Genomic DNA, 26,858 nt, shown 5'->3' with positions numbered 1-26,858 from the left:
CTGTCTCCTCCTCCTTGTATTCCTTTCTCTGCACAGCCATATAACTTTTGTCTCCACCTCTCTAGTGCTGGGTTTAAAGTCATGCAATCCCACATACTGGGGTCAAAGATGTGAGCTCTGTTACTATTCACTCTTGTGTAGGCCAGGGTGGCCTTGAACTCAGAGAGACCCATCTGCCTGTCTCCTGAGTCCTGAGATTAAATGTGTGTATCACCACTGCCTGACCTCTGTAGTTTGTGGCTGGATTTGCTTTCTGAATCCTCAGGCAAGCTTTAATAAATCATAAATAAAATATCACCACAACTTTTAATATTCTTCTTTTGTTCTATACATTTAGTGTTAGAGTATTATGTGTCATGGAGAATTTTTTTCTGTTCCTATCTATTTGGTGTTCTGTGTGCCTATTATACTTTGAAAAGCACCTATTTCTTTAGGTTAGGGAAATTTTCTTCTATGGTTTTGTTTAAAATATTTTCTCTGATTCTTGCCTAAGTTTCATCTCTTTCTTCTATCCCTGGTATTCATATATTTAATCTTTTCATAGTGTCCCAGATTTTCTGGATGTTTTATGACATGAATTTTTTAGATTTAACATTTTCTTTGACTGTAGTATCCAATCTTGCACTTATCTTCAACTTTTGGGATTCTCTCTTCCATGTCTAGTACTCTATTGGTGAGATGTTCCTTTGAGTTTTTTATGTTTCACTACCTAAACTTTATTTCTAGTTTTATCTCAGTTTGGGTTTTCTTTCATGATTCTGTTTGTATGTTTTGCTGTGTTAAATTCTTCTTTCATGTCATGAATTGTTGTCATTATATTCATTCCACTATTTGTGTTTTCAGATTCCATTAAAGAATTTATTCACATACTATTTAATGTCCTAAAACATATTCAAAATTGTTTTGAAGTCCTTTTTGTGCTTCAACTCTGCTATATATCCTGGGGACTACTGTAGTTAGGTTACTGGGTTCTTGTAGAAACATTCTGTCTAGACTTTTAGTATTTATGCTTTTGTGCCAGTGTCTATGCATCTAGAATGGGATGACTGAGGTGAAAGGTGTTGATATCTGGTCTTGTCTTTATTGGGCGAGTGTTCTGTCCCTTGGATTCTCTGAATCTTACCAAAGTCTGGTGGCTGTGGGTTGCCCAGTAGGGAGTGCTTGTGTGTGTCACTGCATGGCAGAGTGGGATAGATGTGGGCAAGGAGAAAAGGCTGAATGGGGCTTTATAGCTAAGGGGATCCTGTTCACACCTAGGATTGGGGTTTCCATAGAGTTGGAAGTGAGTGGAAAGAGGGGATCCTGAACATAGGCTAATGTAAACAAAAGAATTATCTGGAAAGACAGATATTTGGGGACCATAGGTCTGAGCCAAGAGTTAGCATCTCCAAGGAATGTAGTTAAAGTGGGAGTAAGGGGACCTCTAAGCAGGTTGCTATGAGATGTGAGAACAGAAAAACCATAATGGATGTCAGGAAGGATAGCATGACTCACCTACCAGGATCCCTGCCAGGTATGACCACTGGTGTCTAGTAGAAAACATGTCTGGGTACTAGGATTTGGCAGGAAGGAATAGGGATGAACCAGGAGCAGAGGAAAGGGGATGGAAGGGTCTACAGGAAGAACAACTGGATTCCACTCCAAGGTCTTGTGCAGTCCACCAGGGTTGGATGTAGAATGGGAGGACAGGCCCCTACAAGCAGGTGCCATAGGGCTGGGAATGAGACTGTAGAGTGATGGGGAATGTACTACTGTGTATGTTTATCTTATTGATTATTGAATAAAATACTGTTTGGCCAATGAGACAGCAAGTTACACGGAAGTAGGAGTCAAAGAGGATTCTGGGAAATGTAGTAGAGAAGCTGAACCAGGCAGGAAGTGACATAGCAAGGAGACTCATATCTAAGCGAAAGAGAAACAGGAAGGGCCCTCTTTTCCCCTCGGCTCCTGCTTCAGTGGCACGATGTGATCACCATCTAGGAGGGACGCCAATAAGGCGTACGATAAGATAAGTCTTATAAAATATATAGATGTATGATAATTGAGACTCTGAGCTAACAGATGAGAATCCTAGTCATTGGCCAAGCAGCATTGTAACTAATACAAGTCTCTCTGTGTATTCATTTGGGCCTAACTCAGGCAGGCGGCTGTCGTAAAGCTCACACGTGGCAATGGGGCTTAGGCAGCTTTGGGTGGAAAGATTTATCGTAACAGGAAAGTTTGGAATGGGGGACAGAAATAAGAATGAGAAACACCTACTTCAGCACCAACCTGGTGTGGCCAGATAGAGGGTCTTTATAGGCATCTGGGGCTGACAAAAGGGATACAAAGAGGCTAGATAAAGGGTGGGTGCAGTATTTTCTCAGCTCCTCTCTAAGAATAGAATTCTCTCAAAATGCTGCTACTGACAAGGATTTTACACTAGGATAATGCTTTGGCAACACCCAACCAGGAGGAACTACAAATGAAATAAAAGGGGAAATTTCTGTCCTAAAGTGTGTGTGTGTGTGTGTGTGTGTGTGTGTGTGTGTGTGTGTGTGTGTTATAAATATGAAGGAGCATAGACTTTAAAATTAAAATGCTTACACTGCTTCTGAATTTTAAATAAAAATAAAACTCTCCCAACACCAAGAATGCCATTTCAAACTATATTCTGTTTCTGTATCTGCTGAAACAGAAGACATCTGACACCCCAACCTTTGCCTTAGGAAGCAAGTGTGAGAACATACACTGGAGAAGTGAATCCATTTGAGGGCACATGGCTAGCACTTTTTGGAGGAGCTAGGGTTTCATAGCAACATCTGATGAATGTACAACCCCTCGTGGCTCCTGGGTGGCTGAGGCATGCAACAGAACACCCTGGTATCTTGGACTCCTGTCTGCTCTGGCTCACATTGAGACTAAACCCCTGTCTGCCAAGGTCAGGATACAATGAGCAGGCTGTCCCTTTCCCACATGAACTTGGTCATCAAAGCCTCCAATGCAGGCAGTGTTGACCCACAAGGTTGGAGAAATCTGAGAACTTAAGCCCGTGAACATCTGACCCTGAACCCTGAACCCTTCCCTGCTGTGTTTTCCACTGAGATTTGGATGTGAAGACATGAGCTCTAGCTGGGAAATCTGAGTTCCTATCATAGTAAGCAGAGCCTGTACTATTTCCATCTGCCCTTGGGGCCAAGCTCCTCTCCACCTCCAATTTCCACTTGAGAATTGACAGATAGTTACAAGGCCACCTCAGCTAGGGCCCTGGAGTAGGCCTCTCTTGGGGCCATGGCTGCCTTGGGTTGCATCACACAACCAAAGCTATCTAGATTTAAGCTAGCATTACCTGAAGCAAGCAGACACCTCTGTACTCCTGCAGACAAAGGTGTGTGAAGCCCAAATGGTGTGGTGAGGACATGACCTAGCTGACTCTCTTCCATAGGGTCCAGATGCATCTCTCTGGGCCGGAGTCACCCACCCTATGTCAAAGTCTTGGGGACTCATCTGGAAAATATCCTTCATTTCAACCCCCCTAAGGTGTATTGCTGCTTCAGTTAGCTCTGTCCTTTCTTTCTGGTCAGTTGTTCCATCAGGAGATGCATTTATAGAGTTGGGGGAGGTGTTGGTTAGAGCCACAGGGTCTCCGATGTCAAAACAACATAAATGTGTTCCTATGTATTTTTTTAATATCCACAGAGGAAAATCAACAGGTCCAGGAGCTATCACAGAGAAGTAAAGTGAGATAAAGGGCTGGAGAACTGGGTTGTAGTACAATTGCTCTCTCTCTCTCTCTCTCTCTCTCTCTCTCTCTCTCTCTCTCTCTCTCTCTCTCCCATCCCTCCAGGTTCCTTTTCACATACTTTGTTGGATACCCAGCTCCATGCCTGTGGACCTACAGGTAGGTGTCACACTTGTATGACTCTTCCAGACTTTTGGAAACAGAGATATTTTCTTCCCATGTTTCTTGATCACAATTAAACTAAATCATGGTAGAAACAGGCCAGTTGCAATTTTGGAGTAAGTATGTCTCATTCCCTCAAACAGAAAGAGAGAGGTGACTGAGGGTGATTGGGGTTGTTTGGGGTACAATCCAGCAGGAGTTCCTGCATCAACTCAGCCTCTCTGGGGCACCTGTGAACCATGGACATTTCACCACCATTGCAGTGGGGATAACCTGGAGAGGACATTTAACTTTCCCCAGGAGGAGGAATAACCCCGAACCTCACACTTTTCTTATTTTGTCAGGCTGCCGAGAGAGCAAGCTGCTCCTGCCCCCTCTGTACCTGCAACTATAGGGCATACACTGGAGGTAAGTGTGGAACAGGGAGAGGAATCTCACATGGTTTGACATGGTGGCTAATCTCTCAGATGTGTGAATGCTGACCAAAGGCATCCACAATTGCTGTTGGCCTCAAATACACTTAGGGTAAGGGATTATGGACTTGAGTGGACATCAATGGCCAAAAAAAGTAGAGGAAGCCCAGATTAAATTGCATTTTAGATCAGTAACAAATACCATTTAGAATTGGGATTTCCAGGGCAGGATTTGAGACACGTTTTTGAAAGTGTGCTCCTGCTTATCTTAGCTTCCTGTATTACATCTGCTAAATCCAGCAGCTGGATCTATTACTCACAGTTTTCAGGGACACCATGTACAAACCACAGCCACTGCCCAAAACTAATAGATCTGTTTGTGAATCAGAAAGGCTACTTGTTGTGTGCAGTTGTCTGAGGTCCTGTGAAAACAAAGAATGAAGATTGACCCCAGGAGAAGATTCTCCACGCTATGCAACCATCACAATCAGCCTGATTTGCTGGGTTTAAAACGGGACCAGAGCTGGCATAGCATAGTCACCCACCCACACCCCTCTTCCCTGCCAAGCCGTCTGGAGTACTGTGAGATAGAGTGCAGGGTGTTGGGCATAGTGTGTGGGGAGCACCAGAAAATCAATGTCCAGGATCATTTTCTGTTTTAGAATATTGTTCTCTGAAAATACATGAAATTCTCTATTGTGAAACCTGAAATGTATTTTCATGCCTGATTTGATAGTTGGGTGAGAGAAGCTTGTCATACTCAGTGCCTTTCACATAGCCAACCAACATGGAAAGGTGAGTGAAAGCTAATCCTCCACTATGTGATTCTACTGACTAACAATGGAACTCCAAAGCAAAAACCTCATCATAAAAGCGACATGTGTCCCCGTGTTTGGATATCAGCACAGGGGACATCAACTCATGTTCTCAATGAGGCCTGATTTTGAGAATAGAGGGCTGGGTCAGAAACCAGATGATGATAGAAAGACTTGTTTTCATGCTCCATTGTATAAACAGCAGATTGTCTAACTTCTCATCACAATAAGAGAGTTTATTATGTCTGTTTTTCCATTAGTATCAAAAACCTGACTTCCTCATTCATCACCTTCAAAACTGGCACTAATTTTGAAGTTATATCAACAGATTTAGATGAATCTAATGTCTGTATTGATGACTAGACAGCACTTGAATGTTGTCTTATTTGGCTATGACATCCACAGGACATTGTGAGAAAATGTCACAGACAGAGTTTCATACCCTGTTGTTCAGAGTCCACTGTTGAGGTACAGAAAAGACTTTCACCCTCCATTGCGTCAAAAGCACCAGCCCAGCTCTGTAAGTGTTAGCCTTTCCCTGTCTGCTACAGGACAGAACTGGCCAGACTGGAAGTCACCTAAAGAAACAATTTCTTCTGTGTGGCCTTATATATTAGAAAATTACTAAGAAGGAGAGGACTGTGATAACAGGGCTGTAAGTGTAGATGCTTCCTCTACCAAGCAAACTGCAGACACTCCAGTTTATGAACTTGGTGAGGCTCCTCAGCTCTTTGCTCCTAGGTGAGGCTCAGTGTCAAAAGGTTTTCAAGGCAGCCATGTAGACATGTGGGGCTGTTGTGAATTTGCCCCCCACTACCTCTGACCCTGGATTCTAGATTCTCCTGTGACCCCTTAGGCCCAAATGGACACACTAGCAATCAAAACTAAATTCACAAAAGAGCAGGATGGAATTTTGGGAAGAGGGATGGGTGGGTACCTATCATCTCTATGCTTCACAGTGTGTTTGGGTGAGCACTTGGGAAACTTATTGATATATTTTTTCCTCTGTAAAGCAGTATCACATCTGAGTAAGATAATGCTGTCTGCTAGTCCAATGTGAATGACAGGCACAAAATACTGCTAAACACATGTGTATGAAAAGAACAATTATTGATTTATGGTTTTCCAGAAGTGCTATTGTCCTCTCTGTCATGTGTGCAAAATTTCCCACAGAATTATGTGCGTTTTGTTTGTTGGATGCACTGGGATATGGCATGCTCCAGGTGGATACTGCAGACAGAATGGCAGTCTTTGGTCACCAAAGTGATTTCCCACTGACCTCTTCTCTGTAATTTATCTTCTATGGTTATATAAATACTGAGCCTTTTCTTGATACCCTGCAGGAGACGCTTGGTTTGATCCTGATGAGAAGCAACAACTTGTATAACTTGGTGAGGTTAGCACCAAAGGATGAAGTTAGTCCTTTTCCTATGGAGACAGCACATAATCTTTGAGAAGCTGAGACTGTGAAAGTCCTATGTCTAATCCATCCTTTGCCCAACCCAGATTCATAGTCACAATGATCTTCTAATCTCCTTCCGCTGTAATTCTTCAAGAACAAAGACCCCTCCAGTGTGCTAGCCTGTCTCAATGTGGACTTGGAATCCCACCTTTGGGCACCTCTCTGATGTCACTAGATGTTCCAGTTCTTGGTGCTTCAAGGTTCACAAACAAGAGCCCTGGTGATGTCTATGTCTCCCAGGACAGGTGCTCATTAATCATCAAGGGACTACAAGATCTTACAAGTTGTCACTGCACTGTCTGTGCCCAGACCCTGTACAAACCCTTAATCCCTTTACTGAGAGATCATGTTTATCAGGCTTCAGACATTCATTGTAATTGTTTGTCCTTGATTCTAAGTGTTCACAGTGAACTTGAGTGGAACATGTTGGTTATTAATGTGGTTAACATAGATTTAGCCAAAAAATTCAGCACACATGCTATGGAATCATGGATGATTTGTGTGTTCAGTTCAGATCTGTCTAGTGCTGTGCACACACTAACATTCCATCTCTACCTGCTGTAAAATGAACACAAGTGTAGATGTTGCTATGGGATTTCTAGAGTCACGAAGGCATTGTGTTACAATGTTCAGAAGACATGTCTCCATTTGACATCTCAGTATTAATACTACTCTATAGAGGTTGAGCTCTACACTTTCTCACTGGTGCCTCCTGTCTCCACCTTAAAGCATGTGCTCCCATACTCTGAATCTGAATATACACTCCATTTGCTCTAACACACTTTAAAAATATTCAAGCTAGATGTCAAGGATTTGGTTAAACAAAATTTAACAAGTTAAAGCAATTTTTCTTTATACTTTTCAAAGTACACTAAAGGAAATGGTTTGAATCTTTTTTAACTATTCAATGTGTTTTACAGAACACTTCCTTCCACATAGCCCAGTTCCATAAAGATGCAGGACATTTTCATGATCCTGGATGTCCTCTACATCCTCTTATCCAGGTCACAATAATTAAGAGGTAACACAGCTATGCATTTTCTGCTATAGATCAGGTTGTGAGTTCATTTCCCTCCACATGAACCCACATAACTTCATTGTGAACAGTTGTTGTGCTCATCTTAAACTTTGGGCACCATCCATCCTGTTTTCTGTTTATATCTAGCTTTTCTATGATATATTTTTCTGAATTGGTGTTATGAATACCACTAGCTACCATGAGTAGTGTCAACCAGTGTTGTTATTTATAACAAGTCACTACATATGTTGATGGGCATGGGTTGATATTTAAATATGTTCACACAAACTCTCAGTAAAGGTTTATGTTTCTGTGATTTGTCAACTCTGATTTATCAACCTTTGAGCTCCTCCCTTCTTATTTGTAAATACATAAAAGATGATCATGGTGTATAGTCACTCCACAATGCAGAGCCCAAGAACCTATGTTTCTCTCTAAATGTGCTTGGTTTCCATTGTTCTAGCTTCCTTTACACTTCCTTATCTTTGTCATTTATCATGTCTATCAATCATTATTCTACTAAGATAGAGTTTTGCATTTCCATTATAAGAGGTTATTTTTCTTCACATATTATTCTCCATTCCCACCCATTTTCCTGTACATAAAAGGGGATCATGCTTTCTATTGTTGAATAATGTTCATTCCATTATGCTATGTACTACCTTCACACCCAGGTGGATACCTAAGATTATCCTTTTTATTTGCTAATATTACCAATTCTCAACAAAGTAATGGTGGTATCTCTCTGATATGCTGATTTCATTTTCTTGAAAAATATTTTCTGGTTTTTTAAAGTTTCTCACTATGTAGCTTTGTCCAATCTGGAACTCATTTATGTATACCAGTCTAGTTATGTATAACAGCTAGGGTTAAAGGTATATGCCCAAACTACCAACATTTTGAAATGACGTGATTTTTAAAATAATATTTTTATTAATTCTTTAGAATTTCATGCAACATGCTCGGATCAGGGTCACTATCCCACACCAACTTCTCTCATATATATCTCCACCTCCCCAGTCACTCAACTTATTTTTACCTCTCTTTCACTTTAAAACTCACTGTATTCAATTTTATTGGTTACTTACTCTTAAGTGTGGAGTGTCTCCTATAAAGAGATAATATCATTACATAAAACTGAATCTGTCTTCTCCAACAGTTACCAAATGCCAGGAGCTCCACTGCATAAAGTGGGACTATGTGCCCACCTCTTCCTTATGTTGGGATTTTGTCTGGCTTGCACAGATTTTTGTATGCTGTAAAATCATTGTGAGTTCATATGTGTATCTGCCTCACTCTTTGTAGAAAATATTCTCTTTTTAAAGTTATCACGTTTGGCTCTTATAATATTCTCTCCTCTCCCTCTTCCATGAAGAATCCTTGTTCTTGAGGAAAGTGGGATGATCTTCCATTTATGTCTGAGGGCTACAAAGTTTCTTATTCTGTTCACATTGACCAGATAGAGTCCTTTATGTTTAATTGCCATGTACTGCAAGAAGTTTCTTTGATATGGTTCCAAAGATGCACTGATCTATAGGTACAGTGATAAATTATTAGGAGTTGTGTTAATGCTATGTCTGTTTAGCAGAAATAACAGTAGTAAGTTTTCTTCTATTGTCTATAATCTATATAACTACAGGTTCTTGGCCTTGTTGAGAGTTCCAGGTACCTGTTCTATATAGTGAAATGGCCTTAATCCAATCAAAAAGTGGTTGGTTACATCATAACCTTTGTGCCACTATTGCATCAGTGGTCATATCCTATCAAGCAGGTTGTTATTGTAGCTCATACTGTTCTGAGTTTAGTGAGACTAATGACATTTTTCTTTTCTTTTAATATTTTAAATTATTTCTATGTTCAAGATATTAAAACTCTATCAGATGTATACTTGGTAAATATTTTTGCCAATCTGTAGGCTGCTTCTTCAGTCAAATGATGGTGTTCTTTGCTATTCAGAAGCTTTATTGTTTCATGTCAACCACTTGTCAATTATTGATGTAAATCCTGTACTACCATGGTCCTGCTCAGAAAGTTCTTTCCTGTGACAATGAGTTCAAGGATATTCCATATGTTCTCCTCTGTCATTTGATGTTGAATCTTATGCGAGGTCATTGATCTACTGGGAGCTTGGTTTTGTGTAGGGTGAGAGATAAGGATCTTGTTTCATTGTTTCCAGTTTGACCAGCACCATTTGTTGAATTGATATCTTTTCTCTAGTATGTATTTTTCATTTTTTTTTAAATAAACCATGTGTCTTTAGATGTGTAAGTCCTCAAATAATCCTATTATTTACATTAATCTGTTATTTCTTATCATATATGCCATTTAGAAATCAGTGAGTTATTGCCCATGTAATTAGATATTACTGATGAGCAATAGGTAACAGGAGAATTCTATTAGACCGCAAATGTTGTTTAGAAGTTTTGATTATTTTTAAGTCTTTCCCTCTAGCTCAGTCTAGGGTCAGTCTCAATACCAAATTATACATTGGCATTCTGTCATAAAAAAATTGATAGTGGGGAATAACATGGTCAGATATAACACTGTATGTTTGCAGAAGGGAAATTCAATATTTCAGTATCTCTACTTTGAAATGGAGACAGATATAATTTTTAAAATTCAACATTTCCTGGCTGAAAGACACTTAAGAAAGTGCTCAAAATCCTTGGCCATCAGAGAAATGCAACTCAAGACAACTCTGAGATACCACCTCACACCTGTCAGAATGGCTAAAATCAAAAATACCAATGACAATCTATGCTGGAGAGGATGTGGAGAAAAAGGAACACTCCTCCATTGCTGGTGGGAGTGCAAACTTGTAAGACCACTCTGGAAATCAGTATGGCAGTTGCTCAGAAAAATGGGAATCAGTCTACCTCAAGATCCAGCCATTCCTCTCTTGGGTATATACCCAAATAATGCATGTTCATACAACAAGGACATATGTTCAACCATGTTCATAGCAGCATTGTTTGTAATAGCCAGAACCTGGAAGCAACCTAGATGCCCCTCAACTGAAGAATGGATAGAGAAAATGTGGTACATTTATACAATGGAGTACTACTCAGCAGAAAAAAACAATGGAATCTTGAAATTCACAGGCAAATGGATGGAACTAGAAGAAACCATCCTGAGTGAGGTAACCCAATCACAAAAAGACAAACATGGTATGTACTCACTCATATATGAATTTTAGACATAGAGCAAAGGATTACCAGCCTATAATCCTCTTCACCAAAGAAACTAGGAAACATGAAGGACTCTAAGGGATAAATGGTCCCCAGGAATGGGAAGTGGCATGAACTCCTCAGCTAATTAGGAGCATGAGGGTAGGGGAGTGGGAGCTGCCACAATAAGAGCAGGAGAAGAGGAGTAGAGGAGAGCAAATGGAGGAGCAGAAATATTGAGTTGGGGGAAGAATAGAGGAGAGAGAGCAGGATGAGATATACCATATTAGAGGGAGCCACTATAGGTCTGAGAAGAGATCTGGAACTAGGGAGATCTCCAGAGACCTGCAAGGATGACACGATCTGACAAGCCAGGCAATGGTGGAGAGGATAACCTAAAAGCCCTTCCCCTAAAATGAGATTGATGACTTCTCTTTATGCCATCCTAGAGCCCTCATACAGGGGCTGATGGAAGCAGAGACAGACATCCACAGATATACACTGAGCTGCAATCTGGAATTTAGTTGAAGAGAGGGAGGAATGAAGTTCGAAGGGGTCTGTACCAGGTTGGAGAAACCCACAGGAACAGTTGGCCTGAACAAGGGAGAGCACATCGACCCCAGATGCTGTCTGGGAGGCCAGTACAAGACTGATCCAGACCCCTGAACATGGATGTCAATAAGGAGGCCTCTGCACCCCAGGGAGCCTTTGGTAGTGGATTAGCATTTTTCCCTAGTGTAAGAAGGGACTTTGAGAGCCCATCCCACGTGAAGGGTTACACTCTGGCCCTGGACACATGGGAAGGACCCAGGACCAGCACAGGAAGATTTGGTGAACTTTGCAGAGCCCCCATTGAGGGCCCTACCCTGCCTGGGGAGAGGTGGGTGGATGGGGTGGGGGGGTAGGCTGGGGGTGGGGGAGAAGGGATGGGGGTGAGGGGAGGGAGAGGGAGAAGGGACTTACATGTGAAACAAGCTTGTTTCCAAACGAACTAATAAAATTTTTTTTTAAATTCAACATTTTCTACTTAGATGGGGAGAAAATAGGTTGTAAGACATATTATAGGAAAGATATAGGAGATAAAATGTGATTTTTAAGATGAAGTGTTAGAAGAGTGCTATAGGGCAACGGGGATGTGGTGAGCCTGAAAGCCTATGGATTCAGTAAGTGGAACACATTTCGCTGATTAATATATTGTGAACATTCTCAGTCATGAAGGATAATGTTCTTTTATCTTGGGCACTGGATATGATTCTGCCAACAAGGAATATTTCCAGAGTAGGAGCACTACAAATAATTACCATACACAAGTTCTTATGTAGGAAAACATATGAACTCATAAGGAACCTATGGAGAAGGACAATGGGTGATGTCAGATCTATCTTTTATGTCAAGCAAGTGTGTGATTTGCTGAAGGACTGGGGATATACATAGTGAATTTGGATTAGGGGGAAGGGGACTAGTTATCACAAGGTGTGCAGTCTGTAGTCCTTGGGTGACAAAGGAGGAAACTCAAAATGTTGGAAATGAAAAAAAATCCAGAAATTATGAAACAGTTGAAGACATAAATTATAATGTTTGGAAAGCTATAGTTCCAGGTTTTGAGGGTCAGTTGAATGAGAGGTAATAGGATGCAGAACACCATCTCTTGGCTCATGGAACAGGGAATCAACGAAGAATCTTTCAAGGGCATACACTAAATGTAAGACAATGAGTCAGAGAGATGAAGCTGTGCTTTACAATGTAAGTATCTTGAAACACAGGAGAGGTGATGATAAGCTTTCTTTCCATGCAAGGCCACTGGAAGCACCCAGGATCATCTATAGATCATGCAATGACTTTAGATGTATGTTGAAGTTGACATCACTGTGATTTTTTGAGACAGAAAACGGCAGAATCACTTGCGGGTTAACAGGTTTGGATTTTGAAAAATGATTTCTGGGGTGTTATACTTGAATTGAGTCAGGACAGTTTCAGACACAGGAGAACTCACAGATCACAGCAAGTGAAATTCAGAAAATACATGCCTACTTGGCCCTAGGGAATAAAAACAATCAGGCTAAATAGGTAGACAAGACCCCATTGCAAATATCAGACAAAAAATTGATGAGAAGCTAGGTGAGAAGGAAGGTACAAGAGTGTTTGTCCATCCAAAATGTGTCATCAAATTGAAAATACCTGTAGAGGGAGTCATATAGCTGTGTTTCCAGCACTATCAGGAAAACACAGTGCTTTCAGCTGATAGAGGCAGGTCCTGAGTGAGGGATGCTCCACTCAACCCACATGCTCAAGATGAGGGAGGAGCAGATATATTTCTTGGTCTAAATCTACATGGAGTAAGTTTCTAGGTGGGAAATAAAAAGTAAATAAAATACATGTTGTTTCAAGGGGTGTGGCACATACAATAAGGGACAAGAGGCTTCCATGAAGGAAATACATTCACTCTTTCCCTTTCTAGCAGCTGAGAATTTTGAGTTGTTCAAGTATGGAAACCAGACTTTGAAGTAGTAAACTGATATTTTCTCAGAAGCCAACAGACACATTTATGAAACAAATACACTCCATTATGATATTAAATCCCAACCAGACAATGGTGAATGGTTTGTGTTGGAAGAATTCTCAGAGAACCCTAGTCTAAGACTTCTCCTGATAGTCAAAAGGCATGCATTAAAAATGGAGTCTGCTTTGTGTTGACCAAACACTCCTGGCTAAAATCCTTCAAACACTCTGAGGAGGCTGAGGAAAGAATGGGGACAGGAAGTGCATCTGCAGCCACCGCTGAGACAATGGTAGGAAGACAACTCAGTGGAGAAAGGGTGGCATCTGCAGCCACTGCTGCAGAAATGATGCTGGGTCCTTTTCTGACTAAACACAGTCTTCATCAACTTCCTTATTCTTTTTAGGTGCTGGACTACACCAGGGCTTGTGATGCAAATCAGGTGAGTTGTGTTAATCAGATCTTCATCCTTGTGACAAAATCCCTTTTCAAAACATTTATTGGGTGTCATGGTTTCAGAGGATTCAGTCAATGGCACTTGGTGCTCTGCATTGGTCTGTTGTGAGACAGGGCTTTATGGCCCTGGAGGATGTGGGGGAGAGGAAGTGTCTTTCCTCTGTGGTGGCCCAGAACACATATTAGAGGAACACCTGTGCTCAACTGGCTTTCTCCTTTAATCTGGGCTTTCTAGTCCCCAGTCCCTAGAGTTACCCACACAGAGTGGAAATGGTCTCAGATGCATGGACAGAAGTGTCCCTCAGTGATTTCCTAGGTTATTTTTAATTCAGCTATGGTGACAATAGAGTAACATCTGTACACCCTGGCCTTGGTCTGTTTGATCTGTTGGTTTCTCTGTCACATGTTTTTTTACAACTGTTTTTCCTGTTGTTAGTCTTGGGACTGCTATGTAAGCAACAGAACAACTGACAGTCAGCCAAGCATAAGTGTAAAGAGGGTCACAGACACATATACATGCACATATCTCTTAAATACATTATTTGCAGATCCTTATCATGATGGTGTGATGGCTAAAGAGCCTGTGTTTCTTGCTAGGTATCTGATATCTTGGTATCTGATAGTGATTTGTCTCTGAGTCAAGTTTCTGAAAGATAAGTTCTTACAAACCCTGACTCCTTGACCCCAGCCATAAATTTACAGCTGTAACCATCTGCTGGTTATCATACCACTGACTGGCACACCAAATCCAGTAGATTCTGTGTGACAAGTTCCACAGACTGAGGAGATAACTTCAAAAGAAGGTGGTCTCCTGGAAACCATTGTGGAACTCTCATCTCAGCTGGAGAAAACTATTGGGATGTGATTCTCATAGCAATTTCTGTTTGTTCTTCTATTCCTTTTTTTCACATTAACCAAATGTTCCTAAAAGTCAATGCTGACATTATAAAAAAAAGAAATAGATAAGAATCCATCCTCTGAGATGGGGTACTAGCCATGTTCTCATCTCAGGAAAAAAAAACAACAGTGCTTTCTAAATCATTCATAACATTCACATAAGTGCAAATAGCAAAAACTTTGCCAACAATAAAATTTCATATGGTTGTACATGTGTTATCGAAAGTGGGCTTAACTCTTGTAATAAGAAAGAGTTAAAATAGTTAAAATAGCTCAATACTTCAAAAACTCGCAAGAACTAGGTAATAGATATTAAACAATAACTGACCATAAAAATATACTAATTTGATTCAAGAAATATGTGGTTAGCCTTAGATGATCCCCTGTTAGTCAAGAGCAGTCCTATGTTTTGACTAATGAAGGACAATTTTATATTTTGATTAACCCTGGATGATTCTGTGTTTTGGATTTCTGCATTCCTGTGTCTAGTAACAATAATGTCATATTTTGGGTTTGTTTAACAAAAACATCCCCTGAGAAAATATCTCTATAAAAATCCTTGTTTGAGAACTGCAAAGCACACTCAGATTCAAACTGCCTCTGTGTTTGTTTCTGTTTGTCACCACTGGATCCTTACCCACCTATTCTTCCAGGACCCTCATCCCAGGGACCCCCTTACCCGGCTGGGGTGGTCTGTGCCAACGGACTACTGAATTTAGGCTTCTGTAACCTGATAATGAAGCTAATCAAGGACAATTTTTTATGGTTGCATCAACCACTTAATCTTGGCCGCACTGAACTTCTCTTTGGCTTGTAACTCCATATATATATATATATATAATATATATATATATATATATATATATATACACACACACACACACACACACACACACACACACACACACACACACACACACACACACACACTCAGTGACTTCCTCTGGTTTTCACCTTTAAAAGCCCTTCATTCACTGCCTCCAGGCTGCACATTTATTTGGGGGCAGGGATAGAGACTGTGACCCATCTATCAGTTTTAATAAACTTGGTAATAATAATCTAAGTTGAGTCTGTGAATCTTTTCTCTGTGGTCTACTACTCCATAGCATTTGCAGGCCTCAGCATTTAGAGATCCTGGGAGATGGCAGACTCAGGGCTGGGGTCTGGGATATACTCTGAGACGGACTTAGAGAATTCAACCCTGGTTGCCACAAATTAAAGAGTCAGTTAGCCATTGTCAAGCCCTAGGTGGAAGCAAGCACATTTTTGGAAATATGGACTCGGAAAAACCCAGACTGTGACCCCCACAAATTTGCAAATTGAGAACAAAATGAAAGTAGACATTTTTGGCAAATGTGCACTTGACACAGGACAAATGGGTGAGTTGTTCTGGAAGTCTGGATATTTGGGAAAGATAAGAGAGATGAGACATGACTGTAGATCAAGTCTGCAGCATAGAACAGAGACAACCTCCTATCCTCTTGATTTTTGGCATAGGAGTGAAGGTGGCCACTGCATGCCTGTGTTTGTCTGCTCTCCTCTGACTGCATGGATGGTCTGTCTTTTTAGGTTGTATGCTTTTGTGTGGTAGATTTATGTTTTCTGATGTGCATGTATGTTTTTTGTTTGTTTTCTTTTTGCATAAATTGGAACATATTGAAAAAAGCCAAGTTGCCTTTGAATTTCATGCTGCATCAGGTCCTGGAATTCTAGGAGGCAGACTACAGTGTTAAGATGTGACCTAGGAAGTGCTCAGTGAACTAGAATAACCACATGTAGGGTCAATCAACATTCAAACTGCCAAGAGAGTCTACCAAGTCGTCACAGAGAACCCTGACACCCTGACCAGTTCCCTAAGAAAAATCATAGGCTCTCTCCTCCTGTAGCCCCCTCCTTCACTGAATGTTTGAGCCTTTAAAGGCTCTTCTGTTTTTGTTACCAAGTAAAGCAGGTAGATAAATACTCATATAAAATGTCTGGAGTCTCTGTTCTTGTACCTATGGAGAAGGGGTTTACTCCCCTACCTTACAACCCATGCATCAAGGAGCCCTTAGTGTTAGTGGGGGGCTGAGGCATGCAACAGAACACCCTGGTATCTTGGACTCCTGTCTGCTCTGGCTCACATTGAGACTCAGCCTATGTCTGCCAAGGTCAGGATACAATGAGCAGGCTGTCCCTTTCCCACATGAACTTGGTCATTAAAGACTCTAATGCAAGCAATGTTGACCCATAATTGGAGAAATCTGAGAACTTTTCCTGGTGAACTTAAGCCCGTGAACATCTGACCCTGAGCCCTTTTCTGATGTGTCTTTAACTGAGATTGGATATGAAGAGAAGAGCTCCAGCTGGGAAAGCATCTTAGTTCCTGTCACAGCAAGCAGAGCCTGTGCCTTTTCCATCCTCCCTTGGGGCCAAGCTCCTCTCCACCTCCAATTTCCACTCTAGACTTGACAGATGGTTGCAAGGCCAGCTCAGCTAGGGCCCTGGAGCAGGCCTCTCTTGGGGCCATGGCTGCCTTGGGTTGCATCACACAGCCAAAGCTATCTAGATTTAAGCCAGGATTACCTGAAGCTAACAGACACCTCTGTACTCCTGCGGACAAAGGCGTGTGAAGCCCAAATGGTGTGGTGAGGACATGACCTAGCTGACTCTCTTCCATAGGGTCCAGAAGCATCTCTCTGGCAGGAGTCACCCACCCTATGTCAAAGTCTTGGGGACTCATCTGGAAAATATCCTTCATTTCAACCCCCCTAAGGTGTATTGCTGCTTCAGTTAGCTCTGTCCTTTCTTTCTGGTCAGTTGTTCCATAAGGAGATGCATTTATAGAGTTGGGGGAGGTGGTTAGAGCCACAGGGTCTTCAATGACAGGTGTACATAAATGTGTTCCTATGGATTTTCTAATATCCACAGAGGAAAATCAACAGGTCCAGGAGCTATCACAGAGAAGTAAAGTGAGATAAAGGGCTGGAGAATTGGTAGTAAAATCTCTCTCTCTCTCTCTCTCTCTCTCTCTCTGTCTGTCTCTCTCTCTCTCTCGCTCTCTCTGTCTGTCTGTCTCTCTGTCTCTGTCTCTCTCTCTCTCTCTCTCTCTCTCTCTCTCTCTCTCTCTCTCTCTCTCTCTCATCCCTCCAGGTTCCTTTTCACATACTTTGTTGGATACCCAGCCCCATGCCTGTGGACCTACAGGTAGGTGTCACACTTGTATGACTCTTCCAGACTTTTGGAAACAGAGATATTTTCTTCCCATGTTTCTTGATCACAATTAAACTAAAACATGGTAGAAACAGGCCAGTTGCAATTTTGGAGTAAGTATGTCTCATTCCCTCAAACAGAAAGAGAGAGGTGACTGAGGATGATTGGGGGTGTTTGGGGTACAATCCAGCAGGAGTTCCTGCATCAACTCAGCCTCTCTGGGGCACCTGTGAACCATGGACATTTCACCATCATTGCAGTGGGGATAACCTGGAGAGGACATTTAACTTTCCCCAGGAGGAGGAATGACCCCAAACCTCACTGTTTTCTTATATAGTCAGGCTGCCGAGACAACTCAGACAGCAGGCTGCTCCTGCCCCCTCTGTACCTGCAACTATAGGGCAAATACTGGAGGTAAGTGGGGAACAGGGAGCAGAGTCTCACATGGTTTGACATGGTGGCTCATCTCTCAGATGTGTGAATGCTGACCAAAGGCATCCTCAATTTCTGTTGGCCTCAGATACACATAGGGTAAGGGACGTATGGACTTGAGTGGACATCAGTGGCCAAAAAAGTAGAGGAAGCCCAGATTAAATTGCATTTTAGATCAGTAACAAATACCATTTAGATTTGGAATTTCCTGGGCAGGATTTGAGACACGTTTTTGAAAGTGTGCTCTTGCTTATCTTAGCTTCCTGTATTTCATCTGCTAAATCTGGCAGCTGGATCTATTACTCACAGTTCTCAGGGACACCGTGTACACACCACAGCCACTGCCCAATAACTACTGGAGCTCTTTGTGAATCAGAAAGGCTACTTGTTGTGTGCAGCTTGGTCTGAGGTCCTGTGAAAACAAAGAATGAAGATTGACCCCAGGAGGAGATTCCCTGGTCTCCCAGCCCATGCTATGCAACCATCACAATGAGCTTAATTTGCTGGGTTTAAAATGGGACCAGAGCTGGCACAGCATAGTCACCCACCCACACCCCTCTTCCCTGCCAAGCCGTCTGGAGTACTGTAAGATAGAGTGCAGGGTGTGGCACATAGTGTGTGGGGAGCACCAGAAAATCAATGTCCAGGACCATTTTCTGTTTTAGAACACTGTTCTCTGAAAATACATGAAATTCTTTACTGTGAAACCTGAAATGTATTTTCATGTTAGATTGGATACTTGGGTGAGAGAAGCTTGTCATACTGGGTGCCTTTCACATAGCAGACACAATGGAAAGTCCTGTTACCTGTCCCTGTCAGCCTGGCCTTAAATTCTGATTCATAACTCACACTCAGGGACGTATCCTTCACTATACGCTTGTTGGTAGAGTCTGGTAGCAGGAAGTGACAAGTGAGCAGTATATACATAGTCCAGCAGGCCCCACAATCTGGGTCTCCACAACTCCTATCTTCTCAACAGAGGCCTGCTTTCTCATCATTCCTGGTCTGAGTGTTCCATTTGCATGTTGGACAGTGACTTGCCATGTGGACTCTGACAGGCATTGTTTGGTGCCTTTAGATGGCTCTCTGAGCAGCTTTGCAGAAGCTGTGTCTGGGACCAGCTGAGTTCCTATGGCTCAAGGGGTTGAGAGACAACCTTGGATCCTCAAGAGACCTCACTTTTCTCCACAGGTTGAGTATGAGTCTTGAATGATATCCCCTAGATTAAGGTCCTAGTGGACTAGAGTTTCAAGAATGAAAATTCTGGGGGCATTGTTGTCGCCTGCATGAGAAGCCACATTGTCACAAAGACAGCATTGGTTCTGTCTCCAGAGAGTCTGTCATTCAATTAATGTTCTGTATGTTATTTCCCACACTCTCAGACAAGCAGCCAGTACCACTGCCCCTACATCCTTCCACAGACCCACTGATGACTAATTATGTCTTCCCAGCATCTATACCACAGTCTCCAGTCACTGTGTCCTGGGTGGCTCTCATGAGCAGGGCCATCTCTCCCTCCTGGTGGTTTGATTGCAGCACATATAGAACCATATGTTCAGGGACTGTGCATTCAGGATACACCCATGTTCACCGACACAGCCTATGTGGGTTGTGTCCTTGGGCTGCTATCCCCTTTAGCCTTTAAATGAGAATACAATTTAAATTTTCTTACCATAACAGGTTCCTTACTACACAGACAGGATTAACTGAGATTTAAAATTATTTTTAGTTAATCAGAATAAAGCTCACTTCTTCTTTTTCCCGAGGCTCAAACTACAACTCCCATCCTGAGCGCAGACAGTGTTACTCATGGCTTCTGAGAACCAGTCAGTTGTGACCATGTTCATCCTGCAAAACTTCGTGGATGACCCCTGGCTCCAGGATGCCCTCTTCTGCTTCTTCTTTATCTTGTTGACCATGGCCATAGTTGGCAATGGCCTGATTATCACAACCATCCACAGAAGTCCTAGCCTACACACCCCCATGTATTTTTTCCTAGTTAACCTTGCTTTGATGGATGTGATCTGCACTGTGACTGTCCTGCCCAAGGTCCTGCAGAGCCTGGTGACAGAGAACACCATATCTTACGGGGGATGTCTCACACAGATGTTCATCTTCTCTTGGGTCCTGGGCTCTGAGCTTCTGCTCTTCTCTGCCATGGCCTATGACCGCTATCTTGCAATCTGCCGGCCATTGCACTATGGAACTCTCATGAATGGCAGGGCTTGTGTGGCCCTTGCAGCCTTTGTGTGGTTCACAGGGGCTCTCAATTCCTTGGTGCTCACTTGTCTGGTGTTGCCGCTGTCCTTCTGTGGTCCCAATCTCATCACACACTTTTTCTGTGAGATCCCTTCTGTGCTCATGCTGTCCTGTAGTCCCACCTTTATCAACGACATCATGACTGTCATTGCAGACATGTTCCTAACTGGCCTGAATTTCCTATTGACCATGACATCCTACGGCTTCATCATCGCCAGCATCCTGCGCATCCGTTCAGCTGAGGGCAAGAAGCGAGCCTTCTCCACCTGCTCTGCTCACCTGATTGTGGTCACCCTTTATTATTCCACTGTGCTCTATACTTATGTCCGACCAGCTCTAGGAACTGCTGGGCTCCTGGACAAGGCCATTGCTGTTCTGTACACCACTGTGACCCCCTCTCTGAACCCCCTGATCTATACATTGAGAAACAAGGAATTCAAAACATCCTTTAAAAAACTTTTATTTCCCCATTCATGACTTTGAGTTGGAGAAGAGCTCTGGAAGCAGTGGGCAAGGAGCTAAAGAGATCACTCAAGACCTTCTTTTATGCATCTCCTGATTCTGGGGGACACAGGCTAAGTCATGGTCTGATTGAAGAAACATCATACTGTCTATCAGATAATACCGGACTCCTAGTCTTTTGAGTGATTTAGATAATTTTAACCATTTCTGCTTTGGACATAGAATTGTGTGCTTACAAGTTCACTGTTATTCAATGTTAAGATGTTTCTATGACTCACTGAATCAAATGTAGTTTAGTATAGACCTTTTAGTGAACCCCATTTTTTGATCTTCTGCAGAAAAGTCCAAGAATGAATGGTTACAGAGATGAAGAACAACAAGTGTGCCCTAAGCACACTTGTTTTAGACATTGGCTGGCCTGATCTGACTGTTGTCATCTTTCTTACTGTTATCTCACAGTTTTCCCTGATACTTGGTTCATCCACCATTTTGAGGGAAGAAAACGCTCATAGGGGACCTGAGTTATGGGCTGAGACTGAGAGTCTATGATCCCTATGGAACCTTCCCTGACTCCAACATCCAAAGATGTGAGACCAGAACCAGAGACTGGAATGATGGCCTCTTTTCAGTCCCTATGTCATTACAGAACTTTTCGAAATCACAACTCTAACTTGTACCTCAGCATCTCTCCTGCCTCTAAAAGCTTTGTGTGACCTGACCACCCTTCAAGAGTTGCTATTATTCAACACTACATATTGTATGTTAATGAGTTCTGTTCCACTGTGACAGGAACTCAGAAATAAATAACCTATCAAATGCATTCATTTTGGTGTGAGTATGTATACATTGAACCTTTCACAGAATGTGTATATTACATGGGCTCATGTGACTAATACAGAACAGATTTTAAAAAAACAAACAGATGAGGTAAGCAGTATGGAAAAAACAGCAGGTAACAGAGGATCATGACAATGATTATGGTTGTGATGGTTAATATACTCATTGTCACTTTGAGTGGATTGAGCTCCAAAAATATTGCTGAGAGACACTTCCATGATTATCTTTAAATTGTTTCAAAAGAGGATTCACTGAGTAGCTGTCCCACATCTTCAATGTGGATATTACCTCCATGTGCTTGGTGGAAGGCAACCATGGGACAGGTGGAAAGGAGAAACTAGTTTAAATTCCTCTGTTCCCAGCTGCTACAAGGTAAGGAAGCATTTGGTCTACACCTTATACTGCTACATGGCTCTGCACTCAGTGATTTTATAGTGTGGAAGACTGAGGGGTAGCATCTGGAAAGCTGAAGAACAAAGCTTGACCACATGTAAATTAGGGAGAAATCACTGAGAACAGACCACATATTTACCAATATTCATATTGATACAGTGATGTACACACACAGGCGGTAGTAGCTGATAAGCAAGAATGTAGATCAGAGAAGCAAGGCTCTCTTGTGTCCTTTTGGAAGGCAACATGACTTTCTATGCAAAAAAAGAGCACGCATCAGGACTTGGGGAGGTTGTGATATGTATTTATATTTATTTGATGGGCCTAGATAAGTATGGGCTAATCAAAACTACTAACACAGAACAAAAAGGACATGTGCAGGTTCTGAATTTAAAGGCAATTTTCTATAATGGCCATAGCCAAGGCACAAAACCAGGAAGATACTTTTAACAAGGCAGGTGGGAGACAGGCTTACACTTTCAGAACAGCCTGTATATTTCCAACTAATAGTGAAAAGGGTGCAAGAGTCTCCCAATGAGAGTTTGTGCTGGAGATGATGTGGAGAAAGGGGAACACTCCTCCACTGCTGGTGGGAATGCCAACTTGTACAGTCACTTAGGAAATCAGTTTGGTCATTCCTTAGAAAAATAGGAATCAATCTACCACAAGATCCAGCAATTCCACTCTTAGGCATGTACCCAAAAAAAGCACATTCATACAACAAGCATATCTGTCCAACTATGTTCATAGTTGCATTATTTGTAATACCACAACATGGAAGCAACATAGATTCCCATAAACTGAAGAATGCATACAGAAAATATGGTACATTTACACAATAGATTACTACTCAGCAGGAAAAAATTATGGATTGTTAAAATTCGCCGGCAAATATATAGAACTAGAAGAAACCATTCTGAGAGAGGTCACAAAAAGACAAACAGGGTATGTACTCACTCATGTATGGATTGTAGACATATAGCAAAGGATTACCAGCCCACAATCCACACAGCCAGTGAAGCTAGGAAACTAGGAGGACTCTAAGAGGGACATACATCGTCCCATGGAGAACGAGAATGGAGCAAGATCTCCTGAGCAAATTGGGAGCATGAGGGGAGGGGAGACAGAGCTAGGAGAATGAGAAGGGGAGAAGAGAAGGGGTGAGGAGAACATGAGGGACCAGGAAGTTTGAGTTGGGGGAAGAATAGAGGAGAGCAAGATAAGAGATACCATAATAGAGGGGGCCATTATAGGCTTAAAGAGAAATCAGGTACTAGGGAAATGTCTGTAGATCCACAAGATGACACCAACTAACAATCTAAGCAACAGAGGAGAGGCTACCTTAAATGCCCGCCCCTAATACTGTAATTGATGATTGATTTCTTTGCCATCCTATAGCCTTCACCCAGCAGCAGATGGAATGGAAGAAAACACCCACAGCTAAACACTGAACTGAATTGGAATCCAGTTGCAGAGAAGGAGGACTGATGAGCAAAGGGGTTAAGACCAGGCTGGTGAAACCCACAGAAACAGCTGACCTGAACAAAGGGGGCTATTGATTCCCAGACTGATAGATGGGAAACCAGCATGGGACTGATCCAGACCCCCAGGAACGTGGGTGTAGGTGAGGAGACCTCAGAAATCTATGGGGCCTCTTGTAGTAGCTCAGTACTTATCCCTAGCATAGGAATGGACTTTGAGAGCCCATTCCAAATAGAGGGATACTACCTGAGCCTAGATATACGCGGATGGGCATAGACCATATCCCAAAGGATAAGACACACTCAAAAGACCCCCTATGGAAGGCCTCCCTCTCCCTGGGGAGTAAAAAGGCTACAGAATAAGTAGAGTGTTAGTTGGGGGGGCATGAGAGAAGGGGAGAAAGAGGGAACAGGATTGACATGTAAAAAAATCTCATTTCTAAGTTAAATAAAAAAATGGAGAGAAAGGAAAAAGAAAGAAAGAAAGAAAGAAAGAAAGAAAGAAAGAAAGAAAGAAAGAAAGAAAAAGGTGCAAGAGTCTCTTCAGAGCTTCCTTGACAAAAGAAGAACAAGTGAAATGGTTCCTCATATAGCTCAGGACCTAGTATATCACCACAGGCATTAACCTCTCTCTGGAATGTAGTTGGAAGCAGACACAGAACATGGATGATAATAGAGAGCACTGAGGTGACATGGTAGTTTGAATGTAATAGCACCCCATAATCTCATAGGGAAGTGGAACTATAAGGGTGTGTGGCTTTGGTGCAGTGGGAGGAAGTGTGTAACTGTGAGAATTGGCTTTGAGGTTTTCTATGCTCAGGATACTTGCCAGTGTTCCAGTCAACTTCCTGTTGCCTTCTGATCAAGATGTAGCCAGCATCATATCTGCAGGCTCCCCACCCTGATGATAAAGAATTCAACCTCTGAAACTGTAAGCAAGCCACCCCAATTAAATGTTTCATTATACGAGTTGCAATGTTCATGGTGTCTCTTCAGAGCAATAGAAAAATTAACTAAGACAGATGGGATGAGTAGGTGAACAAGACCTTCTGCTTCCCTCAGCTGAGCACATGTGCTAGATGCCAGTACTGATACAGCCATGAGACAGCAAGGAGGCAGGAGGCTGATACCCCTGGAAAAGTCATCAGCCATAAGAGTCATGGTGCTTTCCACACTTGAGGTGCTGCTTGAGAGGAGTAGGAACTGGGAAGTGTCATCGAAGTGGGTGTCCTTGGATCCAGAGAATGATAGCCATGTCATCCATGTCATCAGAGCAGCATTAATAGAATAATTTAGGGCACAGATGGAGCACGTGCCATAGCCAATTCCCCACATAAGTGTCCTTTATCCTAGAGCTGTAGTGCAGAGGAAAGCAGATGACCAAATTGTGTAGGACATGACTGGCAGCAGCAGCAGCTCAGAAAATAATGGGCCACACAAGGAAAAAGAGGTGATCCATGTATCCCTGGAAATAGATGGTGTTTTCCTCAGAAATTAAACTAACAAGAACCTTGTTCAGCACAGAGGAGATGCAGACAATGCCATGGTAGCCAGATCTCTCAGAAAAAAATTACATTGGGTTATAAAGCTGCATTCTGCCATTAGCCAAAGCCATGGTCACAGCATTTCCCGTGAGTTCCGTGGTGTATTGTTATCATCTTCTATACTCTTCTTGCAATAGTCTCTTGGGAAATTCCTGTTCCATGAATCAAACAAGGTATCCTGTTTCATCTTACCTCTATCATTCAAATAGTCATCGAATCCTATAGTGAAAGCTTCTAAAGCATCACTCACACATGCTCTCACCTTGCATCCTCAGATATTTCAAGTTTCTAGTCATGTTTTAGATGGCCAGTTTTGTCCTTTAGTGATGTCTTGTATTTTTCCCCATGTGGACCATGTTGAGTAGCCTAAAGAGCAGCCTTGGTACTGGGCAGCTACCACCTCCTCCAATAAGACTGAAAGTCTCTTGAGTCCTCAAGAAAATGAGATGCTTGTAGCTGACATGGAAAGTCCACCTGAATAACCCTGTGGTTCTTTCTGCAGGGGGCTCCCCAAGTCCAGCTACTGCCACACTCTGCCTCTGTGATATTATTGTAGGTGCCAATTCTTTGCACTGCTACTTTGCACTGTCATCTTTTAAATTTATTTATTTTACATACCAACCACCGTTTCCCCTCCTCCTCACTTCCTGTTCCCTCCCCCCACCTTCTTTTTACCCTCCTCCCCAGTGGACTCCCCCAGATCCATTCTGAAGGGGTAAGGCCTCTCATGGAAGTCAACAACGCATGACATATCAAGTTGAGGCAGGACCAAGCTCCTCTCCCCTCCCCTGCAACAAGGCATCTCACCATAGGAAATAATAAGCTCCAAAGAGTCAGCTCATGCATCAGGGACAGGTTATCTTCCCACTGCCAGGGGCTCCTGATGTGGAATGTCTTTCTGTGTGCTGTGAATATGTGTTGCCCTCATTGGGTGATAAATAAAGCTGCTTTGGCCTATAGCAAAGCAGGATACTGCAGGTAGGAAATCCAAGAAGAGATTCCGGAGAAGGGGAGAATCAGAGAGATACGAGAGCCAACCAAGAAGCATCATGCCAGCAGACTGATAATGCCATAGCCACATGGCAACATCTAGATTAATAGAAATGGGTTAATTTAAGTTGTAAGAGCTAGCTAGTAATAAGCCTGAGCCATTGGCCAAGCATTTATAAGTAATATTAAGCCTCTGAGTGGTTATTTCAGAACTGGCAGGTGGGAGAGAAACCTCCAATTACAGGTCATACAAAAGACCAAGCTATAGAACTGTCACCCAGATGTGGAGGGTCTAGGTTGGTCCCATGCTTGCTCCCTAGCTGTTAGTCCAGAGCCCATGAGCTCCCATTATCTCTGGTCAGCTCTCTCTCTGTGGGTTTTCTCATCATGATCTTGACCCCCACACATACTCATGTAATCCCTCCTCCCTTTCTTCAACTGGACTCCTGGAGCTCAGCCCAGTTTTTGGCTGTGGAACTCTGTATCTGCTTCCCTCAACCACTGGATGAAGATTCTACGATGACAGTTAGGATAGTCACCAATCTGATTTCTGTAAATGTTCTTTATTGAACAATTCTTTGTCACTTCTCAAAGCAAAGACCAATATGATTCAATATCTGGCACAACCATTACTTATCCATAAAATATTTTCAATTCCTG

The 26,858-nt window shown here is 42.4% G+C and overlaps 1 protein-coding gene and 1 long non-coding RNA gene across 3 annotated transcripts; both read left to right on the top strand.

Moving 5' to 3' along the window:
- The first annotated feature begins 1,939 nt into the window (after nucleotides 1-1,939).
- LOC113834955 lies at nucleotides 1,940-9,859 on the top strand. 2 transcript variants are annotated; one of them, XR_004769071.1, is made up of 4 exons: nucleotides 1,940-1,998; nucleotides 3,827-3,880; nucleotides 4,228-4,291; nucleotides 6,455-9,859. It is a non-coding gene; the product is annotated as an uncharacterized LOC113834955 (long non-coding RNA). The 2 variants fall into 2 exon arrangements; XR_003484023.2 differs by lacking the exon at nucleotides 1,940-1,998 and having other exon boundaries at nucleotides 3,601-3,880.
- Nucleotides 9,860-18,232: 8,373 nt separating this feature from the next.
- On the top strand, nucleotides 18,233-21,773 carry LOC100763253 (olfactory receptor 13G1). Its single transcript, XM_027409043.2, has one exon. It carries the CDS (start codon nucleotides 20,042-20,044, stop codon nucleotides 20,966-20,968), a length of 927 nt encoding a protein of 308 aa, XP_027264844.1. The 5' UTR covers nucleotides 18,233-20,041; the 3' UTR covers nucleotides 20,969-21,773.
- The last annotated feature ends 5,085 nt before the right edge of the window (nucleotides 21,774-26,858 follow it).

Source organism: Cricetulus griseus, chromosome 3 (assembly GCF_003668045.3).
Source record: "Cricetulus griseus strain 17A/GY chromosome 3, alternate assembly CriGri-PICRH-1.0, whole genome shotgun sequence".
Lineage (NCBI taxonomy): Eukaryota > Metazoa > Chordata > Mammalia > Rodentia > Cricetidae > Cricetulus > Cricetulus griseus.
This window is presented reverse-complemented; position numbering and strand designations above follow the sequence as displayed.

Coding starts and splice junctions, on each gene's coding strand:
- LOC100763253 (XM_027409043.2), top strand. CDS start 20,042: ATGGCTTCTGAGAACCAGTCAGTTGTGACCATGTTCATCCTGCAAAAC.